Here is a 26879-nt window from a genome sequence, read left to right as displayed (position 1 = left end):
ATGATTGAACAAAGATACTATTAGCTCTTGTCTGCCAGCTTCTCTTATTTCTTTTGGTATTTGTGCCAATTGAGTGCGCATCTAGTCACATTTTTTTTTTTTTTTGTACATCAGGGTGAGGAACCATTTTTCACCTGCCAAATGGCAATATGGATATTTATAACATCATTCATGGGCCATACAAAATAATAGACTTGAAATTTAGCCTCCTATGATTTGGTCAAACTAGTTTTGCCAGAATGTTTACTCTTTTGCATCACGTATTCCCTCTGTCTACCTGACATTGAGTATCCTGCGGGTCACCGCAATACTGGCAAACAGAACATGGGCAGCCACGTTTATGCATATGTCCCTTCATTTACTCATACATATAGAGTCCCGTTGTTTATAGATAAAAAATTTATACATCTAAAAAAAAGCTCCTAGAATTATTGATTTTCAAGTCCTGCCTTGGCCAGACCAGACTAAAGGATTTTGCTGGTCTCACATTGCCCTGCAGGTCAGACATTCCCAGCTCTTTTCGGTTATATTTTTATATAACAAAGCAAGTCTTTCATTACAGAGATAAATTTATTTACATTCATTTGTTGCATGATGGGATATGAGAACTAGGAGCTTCGTAAAAGACAAAACTAAACCTGGAGCAATATTAAGCATTATATATGAGGGAAAAAATCTTGACCAATTTTTGCATTATCCAAACACCATTTATATAAGTACTGAAATGCTTTTATCTACAGCATTCAGCAGATGCATGAAGTGCTACACATGGTGTCTTGGTGAAAAAAACAATTCCAACAAAAGTTTACTCAGATCGCCCAAATATAATACCATACTAGTGGTGTCTTGGTAAATAAAAACCAATTCCAACAAAAGTTTACTCAGATCGCCCAAATATAATACCAAATATCCAAGAAAAAAGTAAAGATAAAAATAAGGGATTTTCTTAAATCTGAAGGTGTCTCATCTTTGACCTCTTTTGGACCAGGTCAGATGAGAATGTTGATTTTTGGTGACCTAGCTATTTCTTCTCGATGAAATAGCATTACATTTAGATGTGATAATACATTATTTACATGCAGTCAATCATGGTGGAAATACTTAACTGTCTTGAAAAAATCTTAATTATTAATTTTATTGTTAAATTGTACCTCACTTTTTCAAGATTAAAATATTTTTATCCCCCTTTTGAAAACATTTGTTTTGTTTTGTTTTTTTTAAAAATTGTAGACTAGTTGACTCACTTGTATAAAAGTGTGTGTGTGTGTGTGCAGAGTTACATTATAAATAGGTCCATGTATGAAACTGAAACTCAGAAACGATCTGTATTCTTGCCATAATAAATTACCTTTCCACCTTATCTTTTACATTCTGAGACAAATTATCATGTTGCAATATAAATATACATTCAACGTCTAAAGTTATCTGGTGCCATAACTTTGTGCCAAATTGCAGATAAACTATGTCTCAACCTGTTCAGAAGTTGATCGTTTCTTGTGATTCTTTCAACCGATGGCGGGCCTTTAGGGGAGTGCAACACAAAGTCCCAGTGAGCCAAATCAGTTACCAACAATAATAACTGTACTTGGTAATAGTACATGTGGTTTGTATGCAGCTTTAACTCCCCATCACTGATCCTGAAGCACTGTCTGTTTAGTATTCCATTCGGGATTTTGGCATGTTTGTGCTGCTGCAGGAGATCACTGACTGACTTATCCCTTAGGATTTTCAGACACTTTATCTCAACTCCTACAGTGTTACCATCAGAATCTGTAGCAAGGCCATCTGGACTGGCACCCAGATAAGGAAACTTTCTGTTCACCCACAGTCCTGTTTCTCTAACTTTGTTTCCAATGGCCTTGGTATCTGCCTCTCTGGCTTTTGGCTCCTCTGAGAGCCCATACTGCATGTCACATGTCTGCACAACTTTAGGTGACCAAAGGTTATTAGAAAGCCAATGAAAATACTTCCATGTTAAATTATAGCCTCTGTTTTCAACTATTTTGTCTCCGAGGAAACACACTTCTTTGCATTTTGAGGCAGTTATTCTGTATTGCCTCTCTTGAATCCACAGAGGTGACATGCTTTGTTCTTGTGTCCCTAGTAATTCAAAAGCACCATAAGCTGACATTTGTTTTGCTGAAATATCATTTGGAATAAGTGACTCTTCTAACTGCTGTACATGTTTAAGCAGAGTTTTCTTTCGCTCAACTTCAAGGTCATAGTCCTCATATAAAATCCTGAGTGAAGTCTCCCACATAGACTCCTCTTGTGTAGATGCACTGATATTTTGAAGGTCAATAATGAAGTCATTTATCTGTCTGTTAGTTAAACTTCCCCTGTGCTCCTTTGGTCTGGGGTCCCACTTATAAACACGACCATCAGCAAATTTCTTAGACTTGTATTCTACCTCATGCAGAGGCTTGGGGTTTTTTGACCGTTTTTTCCCTCTGTTCCAAACACAAGGTTGTGAAGTAGATGGTGTTGTCACTCGATGCCCATGTTTTTCAACGTGCTCCACCAGTTTCAGAAGCAGTGCTGCAACATGCACACATCTTCCCAGGGCTGAGGACTTACAGTTACAACTGGCCCTGGACACAAATCCACTGACATTACTTAAAACTATCAATACATCTAATGGGTACTCGTTTTTCATAGAGTGCTGGATGTGTGCTCGCAAAAAGTAATCAGTTTTGCTTCTATTGTCTTGTATGTCGTCAATGAACTCACTTTCCATAAGCTTTTTCCCCTTTCTGAGCGGCTTCATGGTAGTAGTATATGATCCATTGTTGTCAGAATCCCCGTCACTGCTGTCGCTGTTATATTCGTGTCCAAAGTGAGCAATGGATTCAATCAAATAATGGTAAGCAGAGCCATAATTAAACATCTCCGGGATGTCCACAGACGGGAATGTTGTCCAGCCGTTGTCGGGCGTTGTAACGGCGGTATCCACTTTAGGTGTCGTTTGGTTACTGATCCCCCTCCTTTTCAGCTCATACCATTTACCGTTGTCTACCCCTGGATTAACTTTTATATCCAATGCAATACACGCACGAACTTTTTCAATTGCCTCTCGTAAAGTTACATTCTTACTCTGTCCGTGGCATTCGAGCCATCGTTTCAGTTCTGTTAGCCGGTATTCAGAGGGATCGCCGACAAGGAAGGCTCCAGGTACGTCTTTCTCCGTTAAAACCACCGCCTCCATTTGCATTTTTCCAATTTGAAACTGTATTTTTTACACGCTCACGTTTTTTGTTTTTTTTTTTTTTTTTTTTTCGAACAATAAACTGCACAGCAACGCACTCGCTGCAAACGCTAGTGTAGTACATGCGGTGAATATATATTTGTCTGCTTTGCATTCCCAGAAGCCCTTGCGCGGCTAGATCGTGACGTCATCCGTGGAAAGCGCCATTCACACTTACAGTAACCACTCAACAGTTAATAGTTATATAACTACTGTTACCAGGAATTATTGACGGTGTATTTCTACCCTGTAAAAAGAAAAAGTAGTTTTTCGCTAAAATGTTTAATGCTGTAACAAGATTGCCTGGGGAAAAAAAAACAACAAAACAAATAGGTCATGACGCAGACGTCCATTGTCCAGTCCATCTTATCAATGCTATTTTGACATCCGGTATTAAAGGAGTAAAGAGTGACAGACGCAGACTTCTATGATCTGTGGCCACAGACTTCTAGTTGTCAATCTGCACGAAGTCTCGTTGATTAATAGTACGTTCCTATCTGTACAAGAACATGAATTAAGTTATTGTTTGCAAAACTCACACCGTATGCAATGTTAGTTGTGCCGCTTCCGTTCAAAACGGAGGAAGCAGACACGAAAAGCACAAATCAAACGCGAAGAGGTGATTAATTTCGGATACATCGACGGTCTGTTTTGCTATCTCTTTACGCGGTGCAATATAAGATCTTCCTGGGAAAAATGCAGCAGTAAATTAACTAAATGTTATTTTGCTGCATGCGGAATAATGTTTTGGTCGAGGAGACATTCAGGTTTCCCGCAAAAACTCATTGGAATAGAAATTCTGGGTTGGAATTGAAATTGATGTCTTTGCGTATGGTCAATCTTTTCATATGAAAAGTCATTGCTTTTCTCATTTCGTTTGTCGTTTCATTCCTATAGTTAGCCATGCATTTTAACTATTAAACCTTGAATCATTTTGATCTGAAAGTGAAATCGATTACTAAACCTAAATTATTACAGCAAGAATAAAGACAAAAATTATAGCATCACAGCTTATCTCATGGAAATCTTTGGCGATAAGGTTTCGGTGCGTGTGTTTACTATATATATATAAAGAAGGGTGGTGACAGTATGTGAGTCTGGCTAGTGTTAAGAGAAGCAAGAGCTTCTTGAATGCCCTCGTGGACAGTGTAATCATTTCCTGTGATTTCCTACATTATAATCATTTAACTGTGCGAAAGAACAGATTTCATTTCCATGATGCTTCATGATAAATGTGTGTGCATATATATATATACAAAGTATACATCTTTGTTGACAAAGTTGCAGTCATTTGAATGAAATGAGGAAGAAGAACCAAAGAAGTACAGTTTCCAGTGCCCCACGTGCACATGGAAATTCCCAAGATCGGTCCATTGCAGATGCAGTAACAACCCTACGTGAGCGTCTTTCACAGTCTTCACTTCCACCATACATACATGGATATCAGCATGAACGCAGGTTTTGTTCTATATTACATTTTAAAATCTCACAACTAGTCAATCATGAAGGTGAATTTTATGAGAAATAGTTTGTTGATGAATCCTACATTAACAGAATCATAAAGTTATATGTTGTCATGCTGTCAGAAAACAAGGTGAAGGTCACTCTTAACATCAATGAGTCATCATCTATATACTGTGACAAGTAAAGCTCACAAATATACAATCCACAATGCATCTAGTGCAGCACTTTCAAACAGGACTGCTAGTGGCTGTTAAATGAATTGATCTAAAAACTTATATGAAGAGTTCTGTTATGTACCCAAAGAAGTTGTATCAGCCAAGCAGTTACAATATGAGACTTTTCTCCCATATTACTGTAGCTTCGCCCATTGCCAGGAACTGTGGACAGCCATGCCTGTTATAGACTATAGTTTTTGCTGTGACCTGCGGCATGTTTATTTCACAGCAGGACTGCCAGAGCTAGTGGTCACATTAATCTTGCGGGATCTACTGCATGCTCTGGAATACTTGCATAGCAGAGGTTTCATACACAGGGGCATGAAGGCTAGCTATGTTTTAATATTAACTAACAGACAGGTGCGTCTCACTGGCCTCCACAACTCTCATACTACTCTCTGTCAGGGGTCAGTGCTAGTGAACAGTCTATGACTGTCTGCAACAAAATACTAAATCTGACATTTACAGTGTGGGCATCTTGGCCTGCGATTCTACCTAAGCTCATAAACATTATTCAAGGGGTTGTACGAAGACTCATCCTGCCTAGTTATTCACAACGGCAAACTGAAAGGTAATGAAGACCAGAGTAATACAGGGTTGCATATTATCACCAACAATCTTCCTAATGGTCATAGACTGTATTATGTGCAAGACAACACCAGTGTCCAGTGGACCTTCACCAAACAGCTAGAGGGCCTAGACTTTGCAGATGACATTAGTCTCCTATCTCATCAGCAACAACATGCGCAAACCAAACAGTAAGCTAGCAGAGGAAGCAGAGAAGACTGGCTTAAAGGTCAACAGAAAGAAGACCGAAGTGATGAGAATCAACAACAAGCAGGAACTCCCAACCCAACTTCAGGGACAGAACACCCTGGAAACAGACTGCTTCATGTATCTGGGGAGCATTGTCAATACGAACGGTGGAGCGGATGATGACATCAAAAACCACATCAACAAGGCCAGGCATGCTTTCAACAGCCTATTCCTCATCTGGAATTTGCGAGCATTAGCCACTCAAAGTAACACCCGCATCTTAAACACCAATGTGAAGCAGTCCTACTGTATGGTTCTGAAACCTGGAGAGTGACAAACACCATCAGCAACAAGCTGCAGACCTTTACCAACTGATGCCTATGCCATACTCTGGGAATAAGATGGCCTGAAAAAGTCTCCAACAGCAGCCTGTGGAAAAGAACCAGCCAGAATGCCACTAGCCAAGACATCAAAAAGTGCAAATGGGCTGGATAGGACACTTGTACCGTGTTCATTTCTGAATAAATCATTTATTTAGAATCTCTCATTCTCTCACTCACGCACACATGTGGATTGAAATAAATTATACAACATAAGTAATAAGTGTGCCTGCAACCATTTGGTTGGGGAAGGGGGTTGTGGATATGATTAGTATAGATCACTGAAATGTTGGATGAGGTGGCTAATTAAAACACCCTAGAGAGCATAGGACACATAAAATATGTGTAATGTTAGTTACTCAATGTTTTGTAGATTTTCTTTCTGGTTGTAGATAGCCACATGTTTCTATCTTACTTTTGAAATGCATAATTTTTAGACAGTTGACAGAACTTTTGCAAAGAACTGTCCAGTCAGGAGAAAGTAACTCTATTTTACTAATTGGACCAAGAGGTGCAGGAAAATCAATGGTGAGTCTTTTCAGGTCATGTACCTCAGATCATCCCATAACTAATCCCATGCTTGTTGCCTGATTTTGTTGTTGTTGCAAAATAGCTATATTTTACAGTGATATATTTAATGTATACTACATGTATAAAGCATATTTTAGTAGTTTATATCCACATATCTAGTTCTATGAACATTACACTCAGTTGGTACAACTGACAACAAAATAATAATATAAATTTTAGACTAATATGCAGTGCCTTATTAACAGTTTCCATAATAGTGATCCTTTTTAAAATATATAGGAATATGAAGTATAGCTTTTACAGAGCTCAGATAAAAAATCATTTGGTTTAGTGGCTTTTCTATCATGTATTTCATCTCTATTCAACAGCCCAGGCATATCCTTATTGGCAACATTTGCATTAATATGTTTATGAATATGTTTAAAAAATTAATTTTCTTTGGCTGAGCCCATTTTTTTAAACTGACATGAATGGATCTCCTCCACTTTCTAATATTTTAAGCTGCTGAAAAGTGTGTTGGAAGAAGTGAAGAAGTCAGATTCAGCACAAAATAACATACTTGTTGTACATCTGAATGGTAAGTTTATTATATTTTACACATAACATGATTTTCAGAGATGTTACATGAACTAGAACACCTTTATGCTATTTATATAAATCATTGCAGTGCATTTTTAAGTATACTTACCTTGTGTCATCATCCATCGTAAAAGAATTTATTTTTGGAGTGGCGGGTAGTAAGTTAAAATGTTAGCAAGTCTTTTTCTTCAACAACAAGGGAACAGAAGTTTATGACAAGCCTTCACATGCAGTGTGTGTCTTGAGAAAAGTGGCTTGGGTTTGTTATGCACTGAAAGTAGCAGCAATGGTTCTTTAACAGGTACGAATACTTTCTTCAGGTTTGCTTCAAACAGATGATCGCTTGGCACTGCATGAAATCACAAGACAGCTGCACCTGGAAAATACTGTTGGTGACATGGTGTTTGTAAGTTTGTTTTCTGTTTTTTTTTATGCTGTGAACTGCATTATGTACAATTTATCCATCTTTAGTAAAGGGGAGCAATGTAGTTGTTTTTCATTTCCTTATAAAGTAATGTTAAAGGTGATAGGAAGTGATTATGATTTTAGGATGATCTGTCTTCCAATCTGCTTTTGTTGCAATAATTAGATCTTTTATGTGCATTTAGTGTACTTATCAAATAAATTCATTTCATTCATCTCCCATCTGGTGCCAGTTTACAAGTGATTATGAGTACCGGTTGTCAGGGGTGAAAGCTGGATAAATGCAGCTTTTGACAAGTATTGCCTTTTGGGTCTACCTTGATCAGTAGTGATCTGGTCCTGAAAGGAGGTTGCCTTTCCAGAAAATTGCCATGTGTCCCAGTGGTTGAGTGATATAGAGCTTCTCCTTTAGTGAAGTAAGTTACCTAAATTTCAGCAGGCATATGGATTCAAATCCATGCACATTCCACAAAGGTAAAACTATAGCCATTCCAGTGGACTTACCATCAGCACCCTTCAACCATGACTGCTCTGGTGCAGGTGGCAAACCGCTAGTGATTAGTCCTGTCTTTGCATGATCTTTCAACAGCTTTTAACAACCGATCACTTTAATGTCCTCCAGTGGTTTTATATGACCTTCAACCTTTTGGGTACAATTCTTGGCTGGTTCCACTCCTATCTGTATGCACCCAGTCAGATGAAGAGTAAAAAGAAGACTTCTACAGCTCCCTGCAGTCTCTGCTTGACCGCGCACCAAGAAGAAATCTGAAGATCATTATGGGGGACCTTAATGGCAAAGTCGGAAATGATAACACCAACAGGGAACTCATCATGGGAAGACATGGCATCGGCACCTGCAATGAAAACGAGGAGCTCTTCACAGACTTCTGCACTTTCAATGATCACATTATAGGTGGCACCGTGTTCCCACACAAAAATATACACAAGAAAACTTGGACTTCCCCTGATGGCCAGACAGAAAACCAGATCGACCATATAACATTTGCTCGAAAGTGGAGGAGTCTTCAAGATGTACGAGTGAGAAGAGGTGCAGATCATACCACCAGCTCCTAGTGGGAATCTTCAAGATTAAGCAGTGTCAGCTGGTTTGCATGTCCAGTTTGTATCCAGCCCCATTTGCGCTTTTTGATGTCTTGGCTAGTGGCATTCTGGTTGGCTCTTTTCCACAGGCTGCTGTTGAGACCTTTTCAGGCCATCTTATTCCCAGAATAAGGCGAAGGCATCAGTCTTCAGCTTGTTGTTGATGGTGTTTGTCACTTTCCAGGTTTCAGAACCATTCAGTAGGACTCTTCTTTTTCTGTGTGTTGGGAAATATGCTATATAAATCTTATTACAGTGATAACCAAGGTTTCTCTGTATTATTATTTACAGGGTTCCTTTGCAGAGAATTTACAGTTCCTCCTGGAAGCATTAAGAAGTGGTATGTACAAAAACAGACTTTAAATTTTAGTTGCTCAAGATTAGCTATACACGCTTGCATGTGTGAAGTACTTGTAAAATTTGACCAAGTTATCCTGCAGAGGAAAAAACAATACAAAGCTGTTGACATGGTAACATGATTCTTTGCTTAAAATTAATTTATTAGCTTGAGCAAAATAGAGTTATGCAAGACATAGTTTCTATGGTCCCTGTCCATTCCAACACACGCTTCTCTCTTCTTTTTATTTTTTTTTTTTTTTTCACTATGGTTCCTGATCATATGTGCTTGGGTGCAAGTTTCTTTTCAGCACCATGAGCTCCCCACCCGAATCTCCCATCAAAGAACAAATATGTGCATGCAAATGTTGTTGCTATTATTGTTGTATCTCTTAGGTGATGAAACCAGCAAGCCTGTAATATTTATTTTAGAAGAGTTTGACTTATTTGCACAACACCGAGGCCAGGCACTGTTGTACAATCTCTTTGATGTGTCTCAGTCAGCACAGACACCTATTTGTGTTGTTGGCATAACGTGTCGCTTGGTAAGTCAGATTGGTCTGCTGTTTTCACTTCAAATAATTGAACCTTAAAGCTGCATGAGAAATTATTATTTCTTATTTGAATTATTTATAAAGATTTTCTTATGTATTTCTTCTTCTAACTTGGGTTTTGCTGCTTCAACAGTTTAGAGGATATGTGTTTCTTGGCAACTTAACATATCAAAGTTAAAGGAAAGTTGTTTTTTCTGCTAGTAACTCAAGTCTTAAATTCTTTCCTTCATCAGGATGTGACAGAACTGTTGGAGAAAAGAGTAAGGTCTCGATTTTCACACCGTCAACTGCACCTGTTCAATAACATCAGTTTCATGGATTATGTGGCATTATGTATATCATACTTGAGTCTTAGAGATTTCCCTGACCAGGACTTTGCTAGCAGGTGGAACAAGAACATCAAGGTAAAATGCTGATTAGATCTCCACTCATGTCTTGGCTGGTTATGAAATAGTCCATAAATCTACTTCACTGTAGAGTGTGTTTGTGGGGCAGAAAAAAACAAAGAAGCATGTTTATACAAATACAGTGGTGTGAATTTTAGAGTGAACATAAGTCTGGATAAATGTTATACTTTAATAAAATGAGAAAATAGAAGAATGTTAAACCAGGTTGGTTTGTGAATTTCCAAGAGTCAAAAGGCTGTCCTGGTCATAATGCCTTCATTCTTTTTGTTTTGTTTCAGGAAGTGGTTGAAAGTGCCACAGTAAGAGATGTCCTAAACCGTCAATTCACTCTCAGTAAAGATGTTCGGGGGCTTCTTATGCTTCTGGTGAGTTTTGTCTTTCTTTGTGCTTTCAGAAAATCACACTTCACAGTTATACTTAGGTCCACATGTTTACAAATGGATATTATTGCTATTCCATGACTCACCAGTTATCTGCAGGTTGTTTTTGGCTAAGCACAACTTTGTTGTTTTCAGACACCTGTCATCTGTGACCTTTCACTTGCACATCCAAGCATCACAGCTAGTGACTTTGTAGAATCTTTTAAATCTTTGTCAACTGATTCCAAGTCCTCCATGCTGCATGGTAAGTGTGGAACTCGAAAGGCAGAAGAGGTGGGATTTTTTCACTGCCTTGGTGTCTTATCATGCAGTGATCTGTGAATATCTCTTAGTGTATAGAAATTAGTGTTATATTTTGTGAATGTGTTATCGCTTTACTGGATTAACGTTTGCCTTAAAAACATAAAATCAGTTGGATTTCATACATAGGCTTTGCATCATTGCTACTCTGGCCTCATTTTCTCTCTGGAATATATTGCCCCTGTCACTGAAGGTACTCACTGTACAGAGACTAACTTTGAGGCTTTCAAAGCTGGCCTGGCTGTTTCATGGATATCTCCAGTAGCTAATGACCTGTTTTTCCTTCCATTTCTCCTTCTCCTGTTTGCAACTGATACTGTAAGCTCATTTCTTGTGCAGCTCTTCTTCAAATGCATTAACCTTGCTGTCAATCAAGGAAATGAATTCTATGTTCTTTATTATTATTCTTGACAGGAGGGGGGAAAAACCATGATACAGTTTTTAAAGAAAGCCTTTACTTTGGTAACAGCATGCAATTAAGGGAAATGTCATGATTGAAATCCATTTAATCTTTGGAAAATTGAAGAGTTTGCTAGAAAATGAGGATTTATGCTTCTGGATTAAAGGATTGTTTGCAATTAGTGAGAGAAGGTGGACTGATATGCTGGATCAAACTATCAATTATAGCTGACATGCATTTCTTGCTCTTAGTCCATTGATGTGGTGTTTAGAATTGTGCACTAACTATTCCAGGTGCAATAAATATAAAGAAGCAGGGTGGAACAATGAAGAGGGGGTGGGGGGCAAAAATGGTTAAGGAATAAAAGAAAAATTGGGCAGAATGCACCATTGTCATAAAGAAAAGTTTTTTTTCTTTAGATTATGTATTTATTTTTAGGCCTCTCCATACTCGAGCTATGTCTAATTATAGCCATGAAACATCTCACTGACATCTACCAGGAAGAGCCTTTCAACTTTGAAATGGTCTACAGTGGTAAGCAGCATAATCAAGGATAATTTTGTTTTATCCCTAGTTTCTGAAATATACTTGGGGGATTATTGCTTCATGATTTCAACAACACAAAACATCTTTTTTCTTTAATTTAGGATTTTATGATGACTTCTACAAAGACACTTTAATAAATTTGGATTCTGATTTTGCTATGTTCAAAAGGGGTTAATGAAGCTATAACCTTGGTGAAATTAAGTGAAATGCACAATCCCTATGACCTTGTTCTATGAAATTCATGAAAATTAGGCTTTACAACTTCCTAAAATATCTAGATAGCTGTCTTTTAAATGGCCATATTCACAAGACAGTACTTTAGAGATGGCTTCAAATATCAAGTTATTTTCTTGGGTATTCAAGATTCTTTTGGCATAATTTCAGAATACCTAAAGTTTGCACAACAACATGCCTCTGTTCAGGTTTTTGACAAAGCTGTTGTGTTAAAGGTAAAGTGAAAACTTACTGCACAAAGTTGCACACAAAATTTAAATTGCAAATGTGTGTGTGTTTTTAATGTTCTTTAACTTGAAAAATTCATATGTAATGTGGAAATAATTAATCATACTTTTGCTGTTTGGCTGCTTTGATCTTTTTATATCTATTATATACTGACTGATTAGTTTTGGTGTTGCCGTTTATACTCATATTATTTATGAAGTGACATATCCTGCATGCAGACAAAATGCAGAGCTACCCAAGTGTACTTTTAATATAAAGATGTTTTTTTTCATATACAGGCATTTGAACATCTTGTGGCGCTAGAGCTGATTCGTCCAATGGACAGCCGGACAATACGAATTCAAAAAGAGTACAGATTGATGACCCTTCTTCTCCACCCAGCTCAGATCCTTGACACGCTACAGAAATATCCAAATTGTCCTACTGATATCAAACACTGGGCAGCTAGCTCATTTACCTGACTTGAATGTGGCTTGATCATAGTAAAGTTTTAACAAATAATTAATGTGTGGCCGATTTCTCTCTCTCCCAAATTTGATTGCTCCAACACAAAACTGCCATTGACAAAATGACTCCAGCCGCAGCCTTCCAGTATATGTTATGTGCTTTTTGCTCAAGGCATAGTAATGGGTGACATCACAATTGGAATGGGAATCTATTGACTCTCTGACTAGTTTTACATCATCTTTTTTCCTAATTCATGTTTGCTACCATAGAAAGCATGATTGTGAAGAGAACAAAACAAAAATACCAAGGGCAGATAGAAATTAGTATGTCATTTGAAGGGTGGCTGCTGCAGTAAAATTTGGGTGGCATAAGCCTTTTCTAAAGATTTTTTTTTAGGTAGCAAGTGTTCACACACTTATGCATAAGACTAAGGATGATTCGTTTCGGCTCATTTACATTTTCAAGAATCAATCTGACCTTTTTTTAGACATGAATACCTGTTCAGACATGAAAGTGCAACATTAATATATGATGCAAAACAAATTAGACTAGCAAATTTTTAGTGAATTTTACACTTTTGTGACTTTTTGTATGAAGGGGAATACCCGACATCTATTTAATGAAAGACTAATGAGAGGAGGGTCTGTCGTTGTGTTTATAATTTATATTGAAACATTTGTGGCCCAAAAACAAAGCCCTGTACAATACAGAACAAGTCCAGTAACAGGTCTTTGAATTTGTAGAGTGAAAGAAACACGTTGCTCGGTTAAAACATTTCCACCAGAGATGTAAATAAGGCAAGATAAAACTGCCAGCTTCAAAATTACAATCTTGTTTCAAGGGATAAACCAAGAACAAAATCTGTTTTTTGAATTGTTAACATCTTTTCCTTATGGCTGATTTCCTAAAAGAGAATGATTGGGGTATCTTAATGGAGTTCCGAATGATGTGTGTCGAGTTGGTGTTATGCAGCTAGACTCATATTAGTTTGATCCTTGCAATGAGTTTCAGAAGGAATGAGAGGTCCTCTACTCTTAGTTTTTGGACTGATTCCTTACTTTGAAAGGCAGGGGTGTGGTTTGCTTCAGGCCTTGAGAGCAATACTTATCTTACATGATGAGGGTACAACAGGAAAGTGTGCCCATACTGTTTTGGATGGTTTATTTTTGACTACACCTTGTGTGTTACGTGGTGGTTTTTCCCCCAAGTCATGTTAAATATGGGTTTTTTAAGGAAAAGAAAAAAGTAGCAGAACGGCTGTAGATTTTACAACTGCAACATATTGTCATAAATTATTCATGTTTCTTTAGAATTCTGGTTTATTTTCCTAACAGTCCCCTTCACATCCAATAATATATACAAGCAGACATACAGAGGTGTATGCACACATACACTCCAATTCAATCTTTTGACATGTTTTCTAATCTTCTAGGGGATTAGTGTCAACAGTCTTTTCAAGCTGGAAGATCCTTTGGAAATCTTAGATTTCGCACTTGAAGACTTTTTTAAGCCAGAACCTTTCACGGACTGGTTTCTAGCTGTACTTGTCTTCTGTTTGCCATTGTTTATTTTGTTGACGGCATCCTTTGATGTCTTAACTGCTGACTGCTGCCTTTTCCACAGAATCGTCCTTTTTTTCCTTGGGCAAGGATGATGGAATCTGGAATCAAACACACAAAGTTCAACAATAAAACAAGTGTGTGACTAATAATGTCAAATACCTTCCTACTGATGACAGCAGGGAGTTATAACAATATAGTAATCAGTACAGTAAAGGCTAATGAGCTATTTAATATAAGTCATGAGAATAAAGCAAGGAATGTCTTATGGGACATCTGTGCAAAAGATCGCACAATAGTCAAGCAGCTATTTAAGCAAATTATTGTAAGGTTTCAAAACAAAATTTATACAAAGTTAATAATTCCAAGATACAGGGATGTGATTCACAAATTACTGTGAACTATGCATTATCTTTTATCTTCAGTGTGCTTAATACTTTGATGATTATTTCTGAACTGTTTCCATCCAGCCAACTTACATTTTCTGAAAAAGGATAGTTTGTTTTTCACTGCCCTCCAAAACCACAGCTATTTCTAAAGTATAGATTTTTTTGAACTTCTGCCAACAATGTAGAAACTTTTCAAGTTCTTTTTTCTGGCATGTGCCAAAGTCATTTTTAGACACTAGTCTTAGAATCTGTTGCTGAGCTTTTTGAAGGTATGCAAAACTGCATGCTGCATACATTAGAGCTCGTTCTCTTAAATGACTGTCATTAGAACCATTTTGACCAAGTATGGATTATACTGTCATCTTTGAAAATTTCAAACTTAGGAAGAAAGTTTCTTCAAAATCATGGGTTCCTACAATTCATAATTTGATCAACAAGAATTTAATTTTTTTTACTTTCAGTAAGACACATTTTAAATGTGTTTTAATTGCTGCTCATTTCCTGAATTATATGGATTTTTTTTTTTTAACCTCCAAAATCATCAAACATAAAAAAGTAGACAACTAAAAACCAAACTCGCTAATATTATTTAAGGAATGTAGCACACCTGCACATCAAGAGAGTACTGAACCCCAAGATTCAGGAGTCTTTTCGAAGTTGCTCGCTGCTTATTCACAAGCCTCTTCTGGATCTTCCTCAGTCTCTCGTCACTCTTAAAACTGTTTTGACGATTAGCTGCTACCTGATCCGCCTTTGGATGAGAAAACTTTCTTCTGCTCCCTTTAAACATTTCTGGGTGCACTCTATCCTCTGGTAAAAATTCACCTGTGGAACATTGAATTATATTTCCTGTAATTTACTAAAATCCACTTTCATGCATAATTACTGAAATTTACAACAGCAACCATAGCAGAAAACAGAAAATGTAATGCTGGCAACAACACTTAATTCCTCCATCATTGCCAAAAATAATGTTAAATCTTAAAAAGCCATCATGCAAACTTGCTTCTATTGTTTACTGATTTTAAACTACTTTTTGGTCAACTAAATAAGCTTAACAGAACAGAATTATATTTATGGGAAGAAAAATAAGGGGAAAAAATAAATTGAATAGAAGTGTGAAAAACATATGAGCTTAGACTGAAGGTGCATAAGAAATTAAAAAAAAAAAAAAAAACCCAAAAACCAAACAATATGAAACCTGACATATTTTTGCCTTCAAACACTAGCGACAGTGCTACATGCATAAAGTAACACATAAAATAATTTTTTTACATCAAGATCATTGACAATAGCACATTTTTTCTATAAATAATTGATTAAAAAATAATTTTATTTTGTGCAGCTTGATACTCCTAACTGGGGATCTGAAAACCCATTCACATTTTATAGATGCTAAACATTAAAAAAGCAAGAAATTATTTGATAAGAAATACTTACATTTCAACAGGCGAGTAAACATTAAATAATTATTCATAGTTTCTGCAACAAGTTTTGCCACATCTTCATACTTGAATTCAATAAAGGCATATCCTCTGGACCCTCCAGTCTGAAGCAAACAAAAGAAATATCAATTAAAAGCAGAAGCAGTCAAGACTAATATGACTTCACTAGTAATTAAAAATATATATACAGACACACAAAAATTCTTTTGTGTATTACCTTTTTACTCCGGCTTAATCTGAGCCGGGTAATGACACCAAACTGGCTGAAAAAAGCCCTCATCTGTGGCTCAAAGAAGCCACGAGGAATGTGACCCAAGTAGATCACCCCTCTCTTGTTGCTTTCTGATGCTTTTTTCTGAAACAGCAAAAACCACTATTCATTGGTACTGACATCATTAATCTGGTTAATTATCTTAATGTTTGTAAGAGATTCCACATCTTAAAGAAAGTAGCTGTGGTGCTGCAAAAGTCTTTTTTATTTTATGAAGGTTTGACAATGACAATGATCAACTTTATTGGTACCAGTGGACAATTTAAACATGGGAAGGTGCTCTAGTTATAGTAAGTTAAAAATAAAAGTAGAACAGTTCACTGCAGGGTGCAGTGTTAGGATGTACATTAGCACGTGAAAGGAAGGCAAATTATATACACATACTATAAAACAATAAACAACTTGCATTAAGAATAATCACATGTGCATCTACATCACACACACACACACACCGCTGACACTTCATCTGAGGTTAAACAGATAGACCAAAGATGGCACAACTAATTTCAATTGTCTGTTACTTTTGCATATTGGCACGGAATAGTGTTTACCTAAGCGTAGTAATACAAATTCTCTCATTCAGGTATTGACAAAATGCCTGAAGCTTTCCTAACTGTTTGTTGATCACAAAAAGAAACTAAATCCCTGTCATCAATTATCTTAGAACAGATGTGGACAATACTGTTCAGACTGTTTCTATCATGGACATTGATTCATCCATGTACTACTCATATCTCGTTTGCAAATATTTAGAAAGTACTACTCACATCTTTTGGTAAATCGTAATAAAATAGTGGGAAAAATCGGCTCAGTGTGTATATGAGTGATGACCTGCTTTCTTTCTGAAATCTGTGCTCACCGCACCCTTTATGTCCTACCTTATAAGAAATCAATTTACAACTGATACAGTTGAAAACATAGAATACCATGTGTTCATGTGCTTTCCCTTTCAACTATAGACGTTTGTTCATATGGTACCGAACCGAAGGCTAAGTCCAAATATATCGACAGTTACCATTATCAATCATTTGAGATATGTTCTCCATTATATCTAGCAGTTATTTGATACAAGATCTGCGTCTGAGAAATCGATTCTGACAATTGAGTGCATATACCGAATTAATGTGCCTTATATTGATGATTCCACCATGCTAAATGCATTAATGCGTATCTGAAATCGTCTCACTTTTTCGGATGTTAAATATTTCACAACAGATTGTTAGTTTTCTGAAGATTTAACACTAAACATTAATATATATTTTACCTTTCGAATATTCTCTACGTCTTTTTCGAATTTTTCTTCATTTTCGGCATCTAGTGCTATTGTTTTCGGTATGTACACTTTGCTACTATTTTTCTCCACGTGCTGCTCCGTCGCCATCTTGTAAGTTTGTATACAACTTGCAGTAGTCTGCCCTTGTCTTGCACACAAGACACAGATTGAGCAGTGAAACTAGAGTTAAAACGACTTTTGACTTTTGTGAGATCTATTTTATACTCTTTATAAAAATAAACGAGAGAAAATGTTAAGTATACAATACACGTAAAGAAACTAACTATAGAAACAAACTTGAGGAAGTGGTAATGGAGCGAAGAAAGTGTAAATCCCTGCCCCAAAATAAGAGTATTTTTTCATTGCGGTTTTTAAAAAAATACTTTTGGGTTGTCTTAATCATCAGTAATTTTATATTTACACGAAAATAATGACACTAATATTAATAAAAGACTGAATACAAGCTGAGCATAGCAGTAGTTCGAATAATTGCAAAGGGAAACAAGTCTTTCAATTTCATATTTTTAACTTAATAAGTGGCTCACAGTGTGCAGAACATTGGCATTTGTTAATTAGTTTTCAATACCATAATATTATTTGGGTAACACTTTCTGTAAAAAATGTATCCAAGCATAAATAAAAGCTCATATTTAATGAGATATCTATCCTAGTGACAACTCAACAGATCATTAAAATACTTTTTTAATACTATTGATAAACTAGTATCGTGTTTCCAAGTATCATAATCATTCAAAACGAATATGACTAACACCTTTAGTATGTTTAACCATTAGAAGCCTTGAGGAATTCAGTTCTGAGGTTGTCCATCAATATTGATTAAAAAATAATAAAGGTGCAAATCAGATAAATTGTTGCACGAGAAACATAGAGAATTAATTGCATTTAAAGTAAAATAGAGATTCATGTACAAATAAATTAGATAAACATAAACACAAGGATACCATGAAACATTATTACCATAAATCAGGTAGAGTGAATAACCGAATAGAGGCTTAATTGCGGAATACCTTTTCTTTTTAAATGTCGCTACAATTGGGATGGAACAAAATATTAAAGGATACAAAGACTTTGCTTGTAAGACTTGAAACATTTTTTTTTTTACAGATATTGAGTAAATTTTGGCATTTGTCCAGGAAAAACAATAAAAACACTAGAAGCTTTACACAAGATTTAGCCTGACTCTAGCTGGACATCTCAGAATGTTGATCATCAGTTTTTGTTTTCTTGTTTTAAGCAATTGCTCAGTGAATTATTGATTTCAAAATACAATATAATTGTGCTTGAGGACTATGAATCATGTTTTTTTTTTCCCCTGCCAGTAACAGCATGTCAGCTCTAGTGAAAGGTTGTACAAATCATGGTGTGCTATTTGGGTTCCTTTGCAGAAGAAGGCATTTGGGTAAGTTTATTTTTGGATTAATAGCCATTCACATTTTTTAGTGTTAGTTGCAAGACAATGAAAATCAGAGATTGAAGTTTCAATAACCAACGTTTTGACAAAAAGGTAAAGGTATTCCCTTGACCTTATAGACTTAAGAGAGTGACGTTAAAAGCGGTCACTTGTCTTGGGCCCAGCTTTTGTGAAGGTGGCTCCCATTTTCTCTCCGTCATTGTCATACCTCTACAGACAGCCACTCCACAGCTGGGTCAACTGGGGGAAGTATGCTGCATCACAAGGGTGTTGAACTGGCAAGTGTGTGCACCTTTAGGTTTTTGATACTTCACTCTAACCACCAGTCTACCCACTCCCCCTAGCTTTCTGATACAGAGCCAGAAAATATTCTAGTGATGATTGTTATAAACAAGCAGAATGCCTATGCCGTATAAATATGGAATCACACTAATACTAACAGTAGCATGTTTTAATTAGCTTCTGGAGCTGTGCGAACAGTTTGCCATTAACTTATGACACTATATAAGGAGTGTTTGATATTCTTCTACTTTATTGTTTCAGCTTTCCCTAGATATATGAGCAATGCCACTGTGGGTTTTGTGGGACTGGGCAATATGGGAAGCCATATGGCTCGAAATTTGCTCAAAAAAGGGCATCCAGTGGTGGCTTATGATGCAGTGCCACAAAATGTTCTGGCTTTGAAGGCAGATGGTAAGCTTTCAGATCAAAATTTTTTTTGGCTGAGTAGATGACAAAGAAAAAAGGTTTCAGTTGTTGTCTTGTGTTGAAATTATTTTAACAACTTGTCAGTCCTCAGAACACTACTGAATTTCTGATTTAAAGTATTTTTGGGGTGGTAGCATATAATAAGTTTTATATATGTAATATATATCAAAGATTGCATTTTTTCATAAATGTATATGTTTTAACTTAGGCGCCAGTGTAGTAGGATCCCCTAAAGAAGTAGCAAGTCAGACCAGCATACTTGTCACCATGTTACCTGCAAGCAGTCATGTCTTAGATGTGTACACAGGAAGTTCTGGCATTCTCAGGTGAGACTCACCTACTGGGATAATTTTATCTTCCTTAATTATTTATTTAACAACATGTACTCTGTATTAAAATTAGTATTCTTGTTGAAAACTACCAAAGTTTAGAAAAATTAGACTGGCTGGTTTCATTTGATATTGCATATTACACTTATAATATTAGTACTTTTGAGAAGTACATCTCAATGAAACCATTTCTTCACGAATTCTTTAAGCTGTATTGAGCATAAAATGCACAAGTTATAGACTAGAAAAACAGGAAATTGTTTACTTTTTCAGGTCTGTACAAAAGGGGAGTCTTTTGATTGATAGCAGTACTATAGATCCATCAGTAGCTCAGCAAATAGCTCAGGAATCTAAGGCATCCTGTGCTACCTTTGTTGACGCACCAGTCTCAGGAGGTAAGATCGTAAACATTTGATGAACATCATTATTATTTTATCTATGTTGACATCATTTAGACTGTATATAGGTGGAGCTTTTTATATGAGAGGAAAAAGATAAGGAATGGAAGGCAGATGAGGAACTGTTGACAGTATAGGTCAGATTTCACTCTAAGCTGCTTATTTTAGTTATGATGTCATCCATAAAGAGATATTTGTCATAAAAGGTGGTGCATCTTATACCTTTAAAAAAAAATTTAAGGATAAGTTCTATTAAAATGTTTTTCAAATAGTAATTCTTGCACAAAGAGGTCTTGCGTTAAATCCATGGTTTATAATTATATCCAGTGCAAAAAGTGCTGTTGCACTCACAGATAAGTATATACACTGTCACATTGGTTTGTGTGTCTTCAGACTCAGCTGTCATTGCTCTAACCATTATGCTGCCCCCTAGCAGGAAACAGATTTGAAGTGGTGTGACTGTAGAGAATTGATTAATCTGTTGGTATTTTTTGGGTAAAAGAACAAAATGTCAAATCCCTGAATCCAGCAATCATTCACACTTCTGGAAGTTTATCTAAAGCAGTGGTTCTTAACCGAGGTTCTATCGAACCCTAGGGGTTCAGTGAGTCGGTCTCAGGGGTTCGGCGGAGCCTCCGCCATGGAGGTCAAGACACACCCGACTGATTATATAAATTCGTGATGACACTAAAGAAGGGTGCGGTGAATGTCCATATGAAACTTGTGGGTTCAGTACCTCAAACAAGGTTAAGAACCACTGATCTAAAGTGATGAACCTTTCTGGGCAATCATCAATGCTGGATGCATGTTACATGTTTTAAACACCCCAAACCTGTAGCTTTTTGTATCCTGTTCCTTTAAGCAACTAGGGGAAGGACAATAAGAATAAAAAAAAAAAAATCACTTAAATTTGTTAGTGTGCAAAGTTATTTATTTGATTTGATGCTTTATAAGTACAATGCATACAGACAACAAACACTTTTCAATTTAAATGATCACGCGGCAATTCGGTCTTTGCTTTAGGTGTGAATGCAGCTCGAGATAGTCTGCTGACTTTCATGGTAGGCGCAGAAAAAGAAGAAGATTTTGTCAGAGTTAAAGAAATTCTCAATAAAATGGGAAAGAATGTAGTGCACTGTGGCCCTGTTGGAACTGGTCAGGTAAAGATATTAATTCATATTATTATTAATCAAATTATTTTTCGGAACACCAACAAATGCTGAATACATAACTCAAACTCAGTTTCGGAGAGTTAAAATAAGAAAATAAGTAACATACATATGCTTAGCACAATTATATTTCTATATATTTTTCTATTAACACTATTACAGAGTTGTTTTGTGTTGCTGGTAGGCTGCTAAAATTTGTAACAACATGTTGCTGGGCATCTCGATGATTGGCACTGCAGAGGCTATGAACCTGGGAATAAAGTAAGTCTTTTGGGGAATGCAAGATAGATACCGTTATGGTGGCTTTCCTCTATTTTTTTCTGTAATCTTGTGCAACTCACTGTAGTATTGTTCATGTATAATTAAATAGCCATCTAACACAAATTAGAGATATATTTTAATGCATAGCTTCGACTGTTGTAGTTATTTTATTAACTGTGTAGTCAAAATGCAGAATCGTCTGTCAAATCTGACTTTAGGTATAAGGCAAAAGGTCCTTTAATTGTTCCACTATGGTTGTTTTTTATTATTATTAGTCTTCAGATTTTGGTTAAACATTTTCGATCCACAGCTATGCATTGGTACTTGCAGAGACTCCCAATTTATTTCAATTCCTTGAAGGTTTTGCTGATTATATTTTAGACTAGGCCTAGACCCTAAACTTCTTGCCAAGATCCTGAACATGAGTTCTGGTCGCTGTTGGTCTTCGGAGGTGTACAATCCAGTTCCTGGGGTGGTGGAAGGAGTGCCTTCTGGCAATAACTACAAAGGTGGCTTTGGCTCAGCTCTCATGGCCAAGGTATGGGGAATGTCCGACTATTTTTTATTTTCATGTTCACTTTCAAATTTCTAATAAGACTTAGTACAATTGTCATTATCACCTAAATTAATCAGAACTACATTTATTTCTTTAGAGAGGCTATATTTCAATGTTCGTTGAGCTTGTGAGGAAGAAAAACTTTCTAAAGGTGGCAGCAAAGCTGTGAATGTCATCTGAGGCAGACAGAGGCATGATGATGGTTGTGTCTGACAGCAAAACGGAGAGAAAATATCCAAGGTCATTTCACATCTGGTTGGATGGTGGAACAAATAGTCTTTCTCCTTGAAGGGCGCTGGTTGTGTTTACTCAATGGCTTCCAGGTTGTGTATCGTGTGTGTATGTAATGGAACAAGAACTTCCCAGGAATTTCTTGGCATGCCATCAGTCAGGCCTGTTCTTAGCCCCCGCGGGGCCCGAGGCAAAGGGCATGTGCGGGGCCCTCACGCCACGATCACACGCTTTTAGTTGGGATCTAAAGTCACTTTTTTCTTCAGGGATATCTCGTCTTTTATCATTGACAGCACGCTGCATACACATTACAACATAAGCCTACGATTAATTTATTTGTAACGTTCGTCAATCAAAAGCGCAGGCCCCTTGAAGCGCGGGGCCCTAGGCAGATGCCTCGTCCGCCTGCCCCTGAGCACGGCCCTGCCATCAGTGCAAATGGAGCACTTGGATTGCAGTTCTTTAAGGCAGAGGTTGACACATCTTTCACATCTTTTAGTGCCGAGACCTTTTGAGATCAAGACTTGAGCCAGGATGGTGAAGACTGTAGAAAGTCACGACTCTTGGGAGAATCTTGATGGAAAAGGGCCAGGCAGCACCAACAGATCATCAAGACTGCCAGCTGTTATTGTGACAACTCTAAAGACAACCAGAACTTGCACTACCTATGAGAAGTAGAACAGCAAGGCTAGTAATAGAAATTGACATTCTCAAAGAAGAAAATATCTGTATTTTCCTACACTTCTAAGCACTGGAGTTGAGAGAATTATAATGCATCAGGGTGGTGTTTGTTGGGCACTTGTATGTAGCATTATTACATGATTCATACCACATTGTACTATATGACAGTGTAGTCAGGTAAGAAGCAATTGCCGAAAAAGTCATACAATGTCCCTGGACTAGGACAGCACTTGGTATCCATTCTTGCTGGGATAGCAATTGTCACTCTTATTTGGCGGACAGTGGGAAAGTCAGTCAGTGCTTTTTGAGTGTTTGAGAGGAAAGTTATTGGTGTACCGCGACTGTCGGCTTCAGACCTGCTACTCACCTCATTATGTGGGGCTTGCAATGTGGAGAGACTGAAAAATAGAATTGTAGTACAAAAGCAGCAGTAACAACTACCAGAGCTAAGTCGATGTGCAATGGTAGCTATGATGGGAGTTAATACATCAATGTACTGGGACCACTTGAGAGCCAAATTGTTGTGCATAATGTATTTTACACCATTCTTTTCTTGTACTTTGCTTTACACATTGTTGTCTTTTTTGGGGAGAAGAGCAGGTTCGGGGGCTTGTGAGCTCTCTGGTAAGATTTTAATTGACTGATGTCTGAACCTAGTATAGAACATTTCCTTGACAGGATTATATTAACATGAGCCGTAACTGTCATAGTTGTCACATACATGCCCAGTTCCCTGGGGTCAGTGTTTTGTGTTTGTGACAGACCCTTTTTCCCTGATGTGCCCTCAAATTTTAATGTGTTATTTCTTCCAGGACCTAGGCCTAGCTCAGAATGCAGCCACATTAATAAAAGCTCCAACTCCACTAGGGTCATTGTCTCATCAGATCTACCGGATTATGGTCAACAGTGGCTATGCGGAAAAAGATTTTTCTTCAGCTTTCAAGTTTCTTCAAGATCAAGCTGCAGAGAAAAAGGAGTGCTAAATCCCAGCAAGAAAGGCAAGAAAGGAGTCTGCTGCATAAAACACCAGACTTTTAGGGGGCTTTAAAAAAAAACAAGCAGGAGTGGTAATTCAGTCCCTTTTCATATATATTGCTCAAAGGTGCTGATTCTTAGTGGAACAAATCTATTAGCCAAGTCTTGTCATGTAACACACTTGGATATTGTGATAGAGTTATGTAAGTGCATTAGGTGGGAAATAAAACTCATTGCACACTTCTTCCCTTAGAATATACAGACCAATTCAAGTTAGCATTTACATATACTACTTTTGTGACATTGATGCATTTAAGATGACTAACTATTTCAATTGAAACATTTTATCTATACTCATGCATTTGAAATGTTTATTTACTCAGATTTAGTTTTTGAGAAAACCAATATCAAATGTGTGACTTTTTAAACTGTTTATAAAATATGTGTGAGAACGGTAGTACAAATAGCTGTATTAGTAGGAATGTCCTTGTGTACAGCAGAAAATGTCTAAACAAAAGCAGACAAAAATATAGAAATATTCTCCCCTACCCCCAACATAAAACAGATATATTATGTAATGTCCATGAGTTAAAAAAGTAATTTGTGATAAGCACCATCAGAAAATGAAGGAAATGTGATACTCCACTTGAAAAAAAGATAATCAGAAGTGTTATTTGTTATGGTGATGTTATATTATTTATCATATTTTAAAGTTATCAGTTTTAACGTTAAAAAGGAGATTGTTTTCTAATTTTGGTAATCTTATTACATGCTACAGAATTAAAAAATTAATTGTAGAGTGAATGCCATGAAATTATGTTTTTCAGAATATATATTATTTTACATTTCTTAATATTTCACAATGCAATATTAAATTTTACTGTTAGGCTTGCATATATTGGAGAGGGGGTACATTGTAAATCAGGAACAGTTTTTCAAATAATTGATTTTTTTTAACATCTTTATGCTGAAAAATCAACTGTATTAGACATTTTACACTTTGTACCGAATGTTAATATTGCCTTTTGGCATTATACTTCTAGCTTTTGGAAAATTTAGGTACACAGTGAGGACCTGGCCAATTTTCCTGAATTTTGAGAGAACATAAAAAGCATATTATATTAGGATGCTGTGCTTGTGAAAAATTTGAATAACTAGTATTATTAAAATATTTTACCACCTGTTTTTTTGATGTTTTTGGATCTGTATTATAGATGTCTGCATGGTTTTTTGCTTTGCATCTTTTATGAGTAAAGTATTTAAAAAATCAATCTTTTCTTTTGGTATAAAGATTTTGTAAAAGTTAAATGGCATGTCCATAACACGATGACCTCCACTACAGTCTGTAGTAAAATTTTTAACTGACTTACAAGCAAACACATATGCATGCACAAATGTAGTGTCAATCTCTTTCATAGTTTCTTCTGCAAAGAGAATTGTACAGGAAGGTTACTGCGTATTCGCAGTTAGTAGTTATTTACTTTCAATCTTTACATAGCCTTCTGATATTTTTTTCGTCAATGCAAAAGATTTACCAGTCTATTTGTTCAGGCATGTGATTTAAATTTGATGGTTCAAAAATGGATAGGGAATTGAAGTCTTCTTTTTCACCTTTTTGTAAGATGTAATGGATCTTAGCTTCTTTTCTTATCTATTTAAAGCATGAAAGTAATGCTGTCACTGCCTGCCTCTCAACTGTTATAACCCTACCAAATGATTATTTTATTTTTTTATGTTTTATTTCCTCTGTTTGCAGTTCTTCTTGAAGCACAACTTTGGTGGGTTTTTTTTTTTTTTTTTTGTTTTTGTGTGTGTGTATATGGGTTTCACTATTTTGATTGTATCACATTTGTGGTTGGCTGGTTGCTTTTGTGGGAAAATGCTTCCACCTAGAAGTGATTACGAGAGAAGAGGGGACTCAAAGACTCAAATTCTTTATTGTTAGCCATTGACCTTTACAATTGGATTCATAATCTTCCGTACGGGATAGGAGTGAACGCTCATCATTATGGTGCAGGGTACTCACATGGTGTGTGCAACGGTTAGAGCCTGTCACCGATACAATGAAGGTTGGCAGTTCTGGGTTCAGCTCTCGTCTCGGGCGTGCTGTTCTTTCTCTGTTTACAGGACGGGCTACCTTTCCGCGATATAGCTTGCTGGCACTGTGTAAAACACCGTTCCCCACCCCTAAATTACTCCCCACCCTGCCATTAAAAAAAAACCAATGCTGTACTCGTTAGTTTTTTTTTTTTTGTTTGTTTTTGTAAGCACCTGCACCTAATGTGAGTGAACAAACTGGAACTGATAATTCTTGGTTGTGTGTAACTTCACGATTTTCTGAGGTATCTTAAAGGTCCCTAGGATTTTGTTTTTTGCAAGTTCTTTTAATTTGATTTTTAACTGCCAAGGGAATCACAATTAGGTATCACATATAATGATACTCCATCAGATTTCTAAGTTTCCCGCTAAGACGTGATCATATAAAATTTCAATAATGCACTTGGAAATATTTAACCCTAACCCTTTGTTATAATCCTCTACGGCCCAAAAGTAACAAACAGTTAATCTTTAGAGTTCATCGATCAGTTCAGGTAATCGGTGTGCTGTAAAGTGCTGGAGTCTGGATGAGGGCATTATAGGTGCTATATATATATGACGTTAGCGAAGTAGGCGCGAT

General features: G+C 36.7%; 3 protein-coding genes across 10 annotated transcripts; 2 read left to right on the top strand and 1 right to left on the bottom strand.

The window, feature by feature from the left end:
• The first annotated feature begins 3507 nt into the window (after nt 1-3507).
• LOC112558335 (origin recognition complex subunit 4-like) lies at nt 3508-13249 on the top strand. 3 transcript variants are annotated; one of them, XM_025228773.1, is made up of 13 exons: nt 3508-3729; nt 4526-4702; nt 6497-6587; nt 7092-7167; nt 7490-7575; nt 8985-9033; nt 9426-9574; nt 9817-9987; nt 10269-10355; nt 10506-10614; nt 11509-11604; nt 12001-12065; nt 12357-13249. In XM_025228773.1, exons 2-13 carry the CDS (start codon nt 4545-4547, stop codon nt 12537-12539), a joined length of 1320 nt encoding a protein of 439 aa, XP_025084558.1. In that variant the 5' UTR covers nt 3508-3729; nt 4526-4544; the 3' UTR covers nt 12540-13249. The 3 variants fall into 3 exon arrangements, with proteins under 3 accessions (XP_025084558.1, XP_025084559.1, XP_025084560.1); XM_025228774.1 differs by lacking the exon at nt 3508-3729 and adding an exon at nt 3741-3863; XM_025228775.1 differs by lacking the exon at nt 3508-3729 and adding an exon at nt 3916-4289.
• A 421-nt stretch (nt 13250-13670) lies between these two features.
• On the bottom strand, nt 13671-17609 carry LOC112558338 (MKI67 FHA domain-interacting nucleolar phosphoprotein-like). The gene is made up of 5 exons (XM_025228787.1): nt 17454-17609; nt 16136-16273; nt 15914-16022; nt 15081-15298; nt 13671-14185 (listed from the first exon to the last, which is right to left on the bottom strand). The coding sequence occupies exons 1-5, from the start codon at nt 17568-17570 to the stop codon at nt 14120-14122; spliced, it is 648 nt and encodes a 215-aa protein (XP_025084572.1). The 5' UTR covers nt 17571-17609; the 3' UTR covers nt 13671-14119.
• On the top strand, nt 17563-25387 carry LOC112558336 (3-hydroxyisobutyrate dehydrogenase, mitochondrial-like). Of its 6 annotated transcripts, none has more exons than XM_025228777.1 (10): nt 17563-17669; nt 18803-18882; nt 19111-19176; nt 19438-19587; nt 19811-19928; nt 20205-20326; nt 21353-21489; nt 21683-21759; nt 22141-22297; nt 24040-25387. In XM_025228777.1, exons 2-10 carry the CDS (start codon nt 18810-18812, stop codon nt 24208-24210), a joined length of 1071 nt encoding a protein of 356 aa, XP_025084562.1. In that variant the 5' UTR covers nt 17563-17669; nt 18803-18809; the 3' UTR covers nt 24211-25387. The 6 variants fall into 6 exon arrangements, with proteins under 6 accessions (XP_025084562.1, XP_025084565.1, XP_025084563.1 ...); XM_025228778.1 differs by lacking the exon at nt 17563-17669 and adding an exon at nt 17800-18063; XM_025228779.1 differs by lacking the exon at nt 17563-17669 and adding an exon at nt 18132-18557.
• The last annotated feature ends 1492 nt before the right edge of the window (nt 25388-26879 follow it).

Source organism: Pomacea canaliculata, linkage group LG2 (genome assembly GCF_003073045.1).
Source record: "Pomacea canaliculata isolate SZHN2017 linkage group LG2, ASM307304v1, whole genome shotgun sequence".
Lineage (NCBI taxonomy): Eukaryota > Metazoa > Mollusca > Gastropoda > Architaenioglossa > Ampullariidae > Pomacea > Pomacea canaliculata.
Note: the sequence above shows the minus strand (reverse complement) of the source record. Positions and strands in the feature narration are given on the sequence as shown.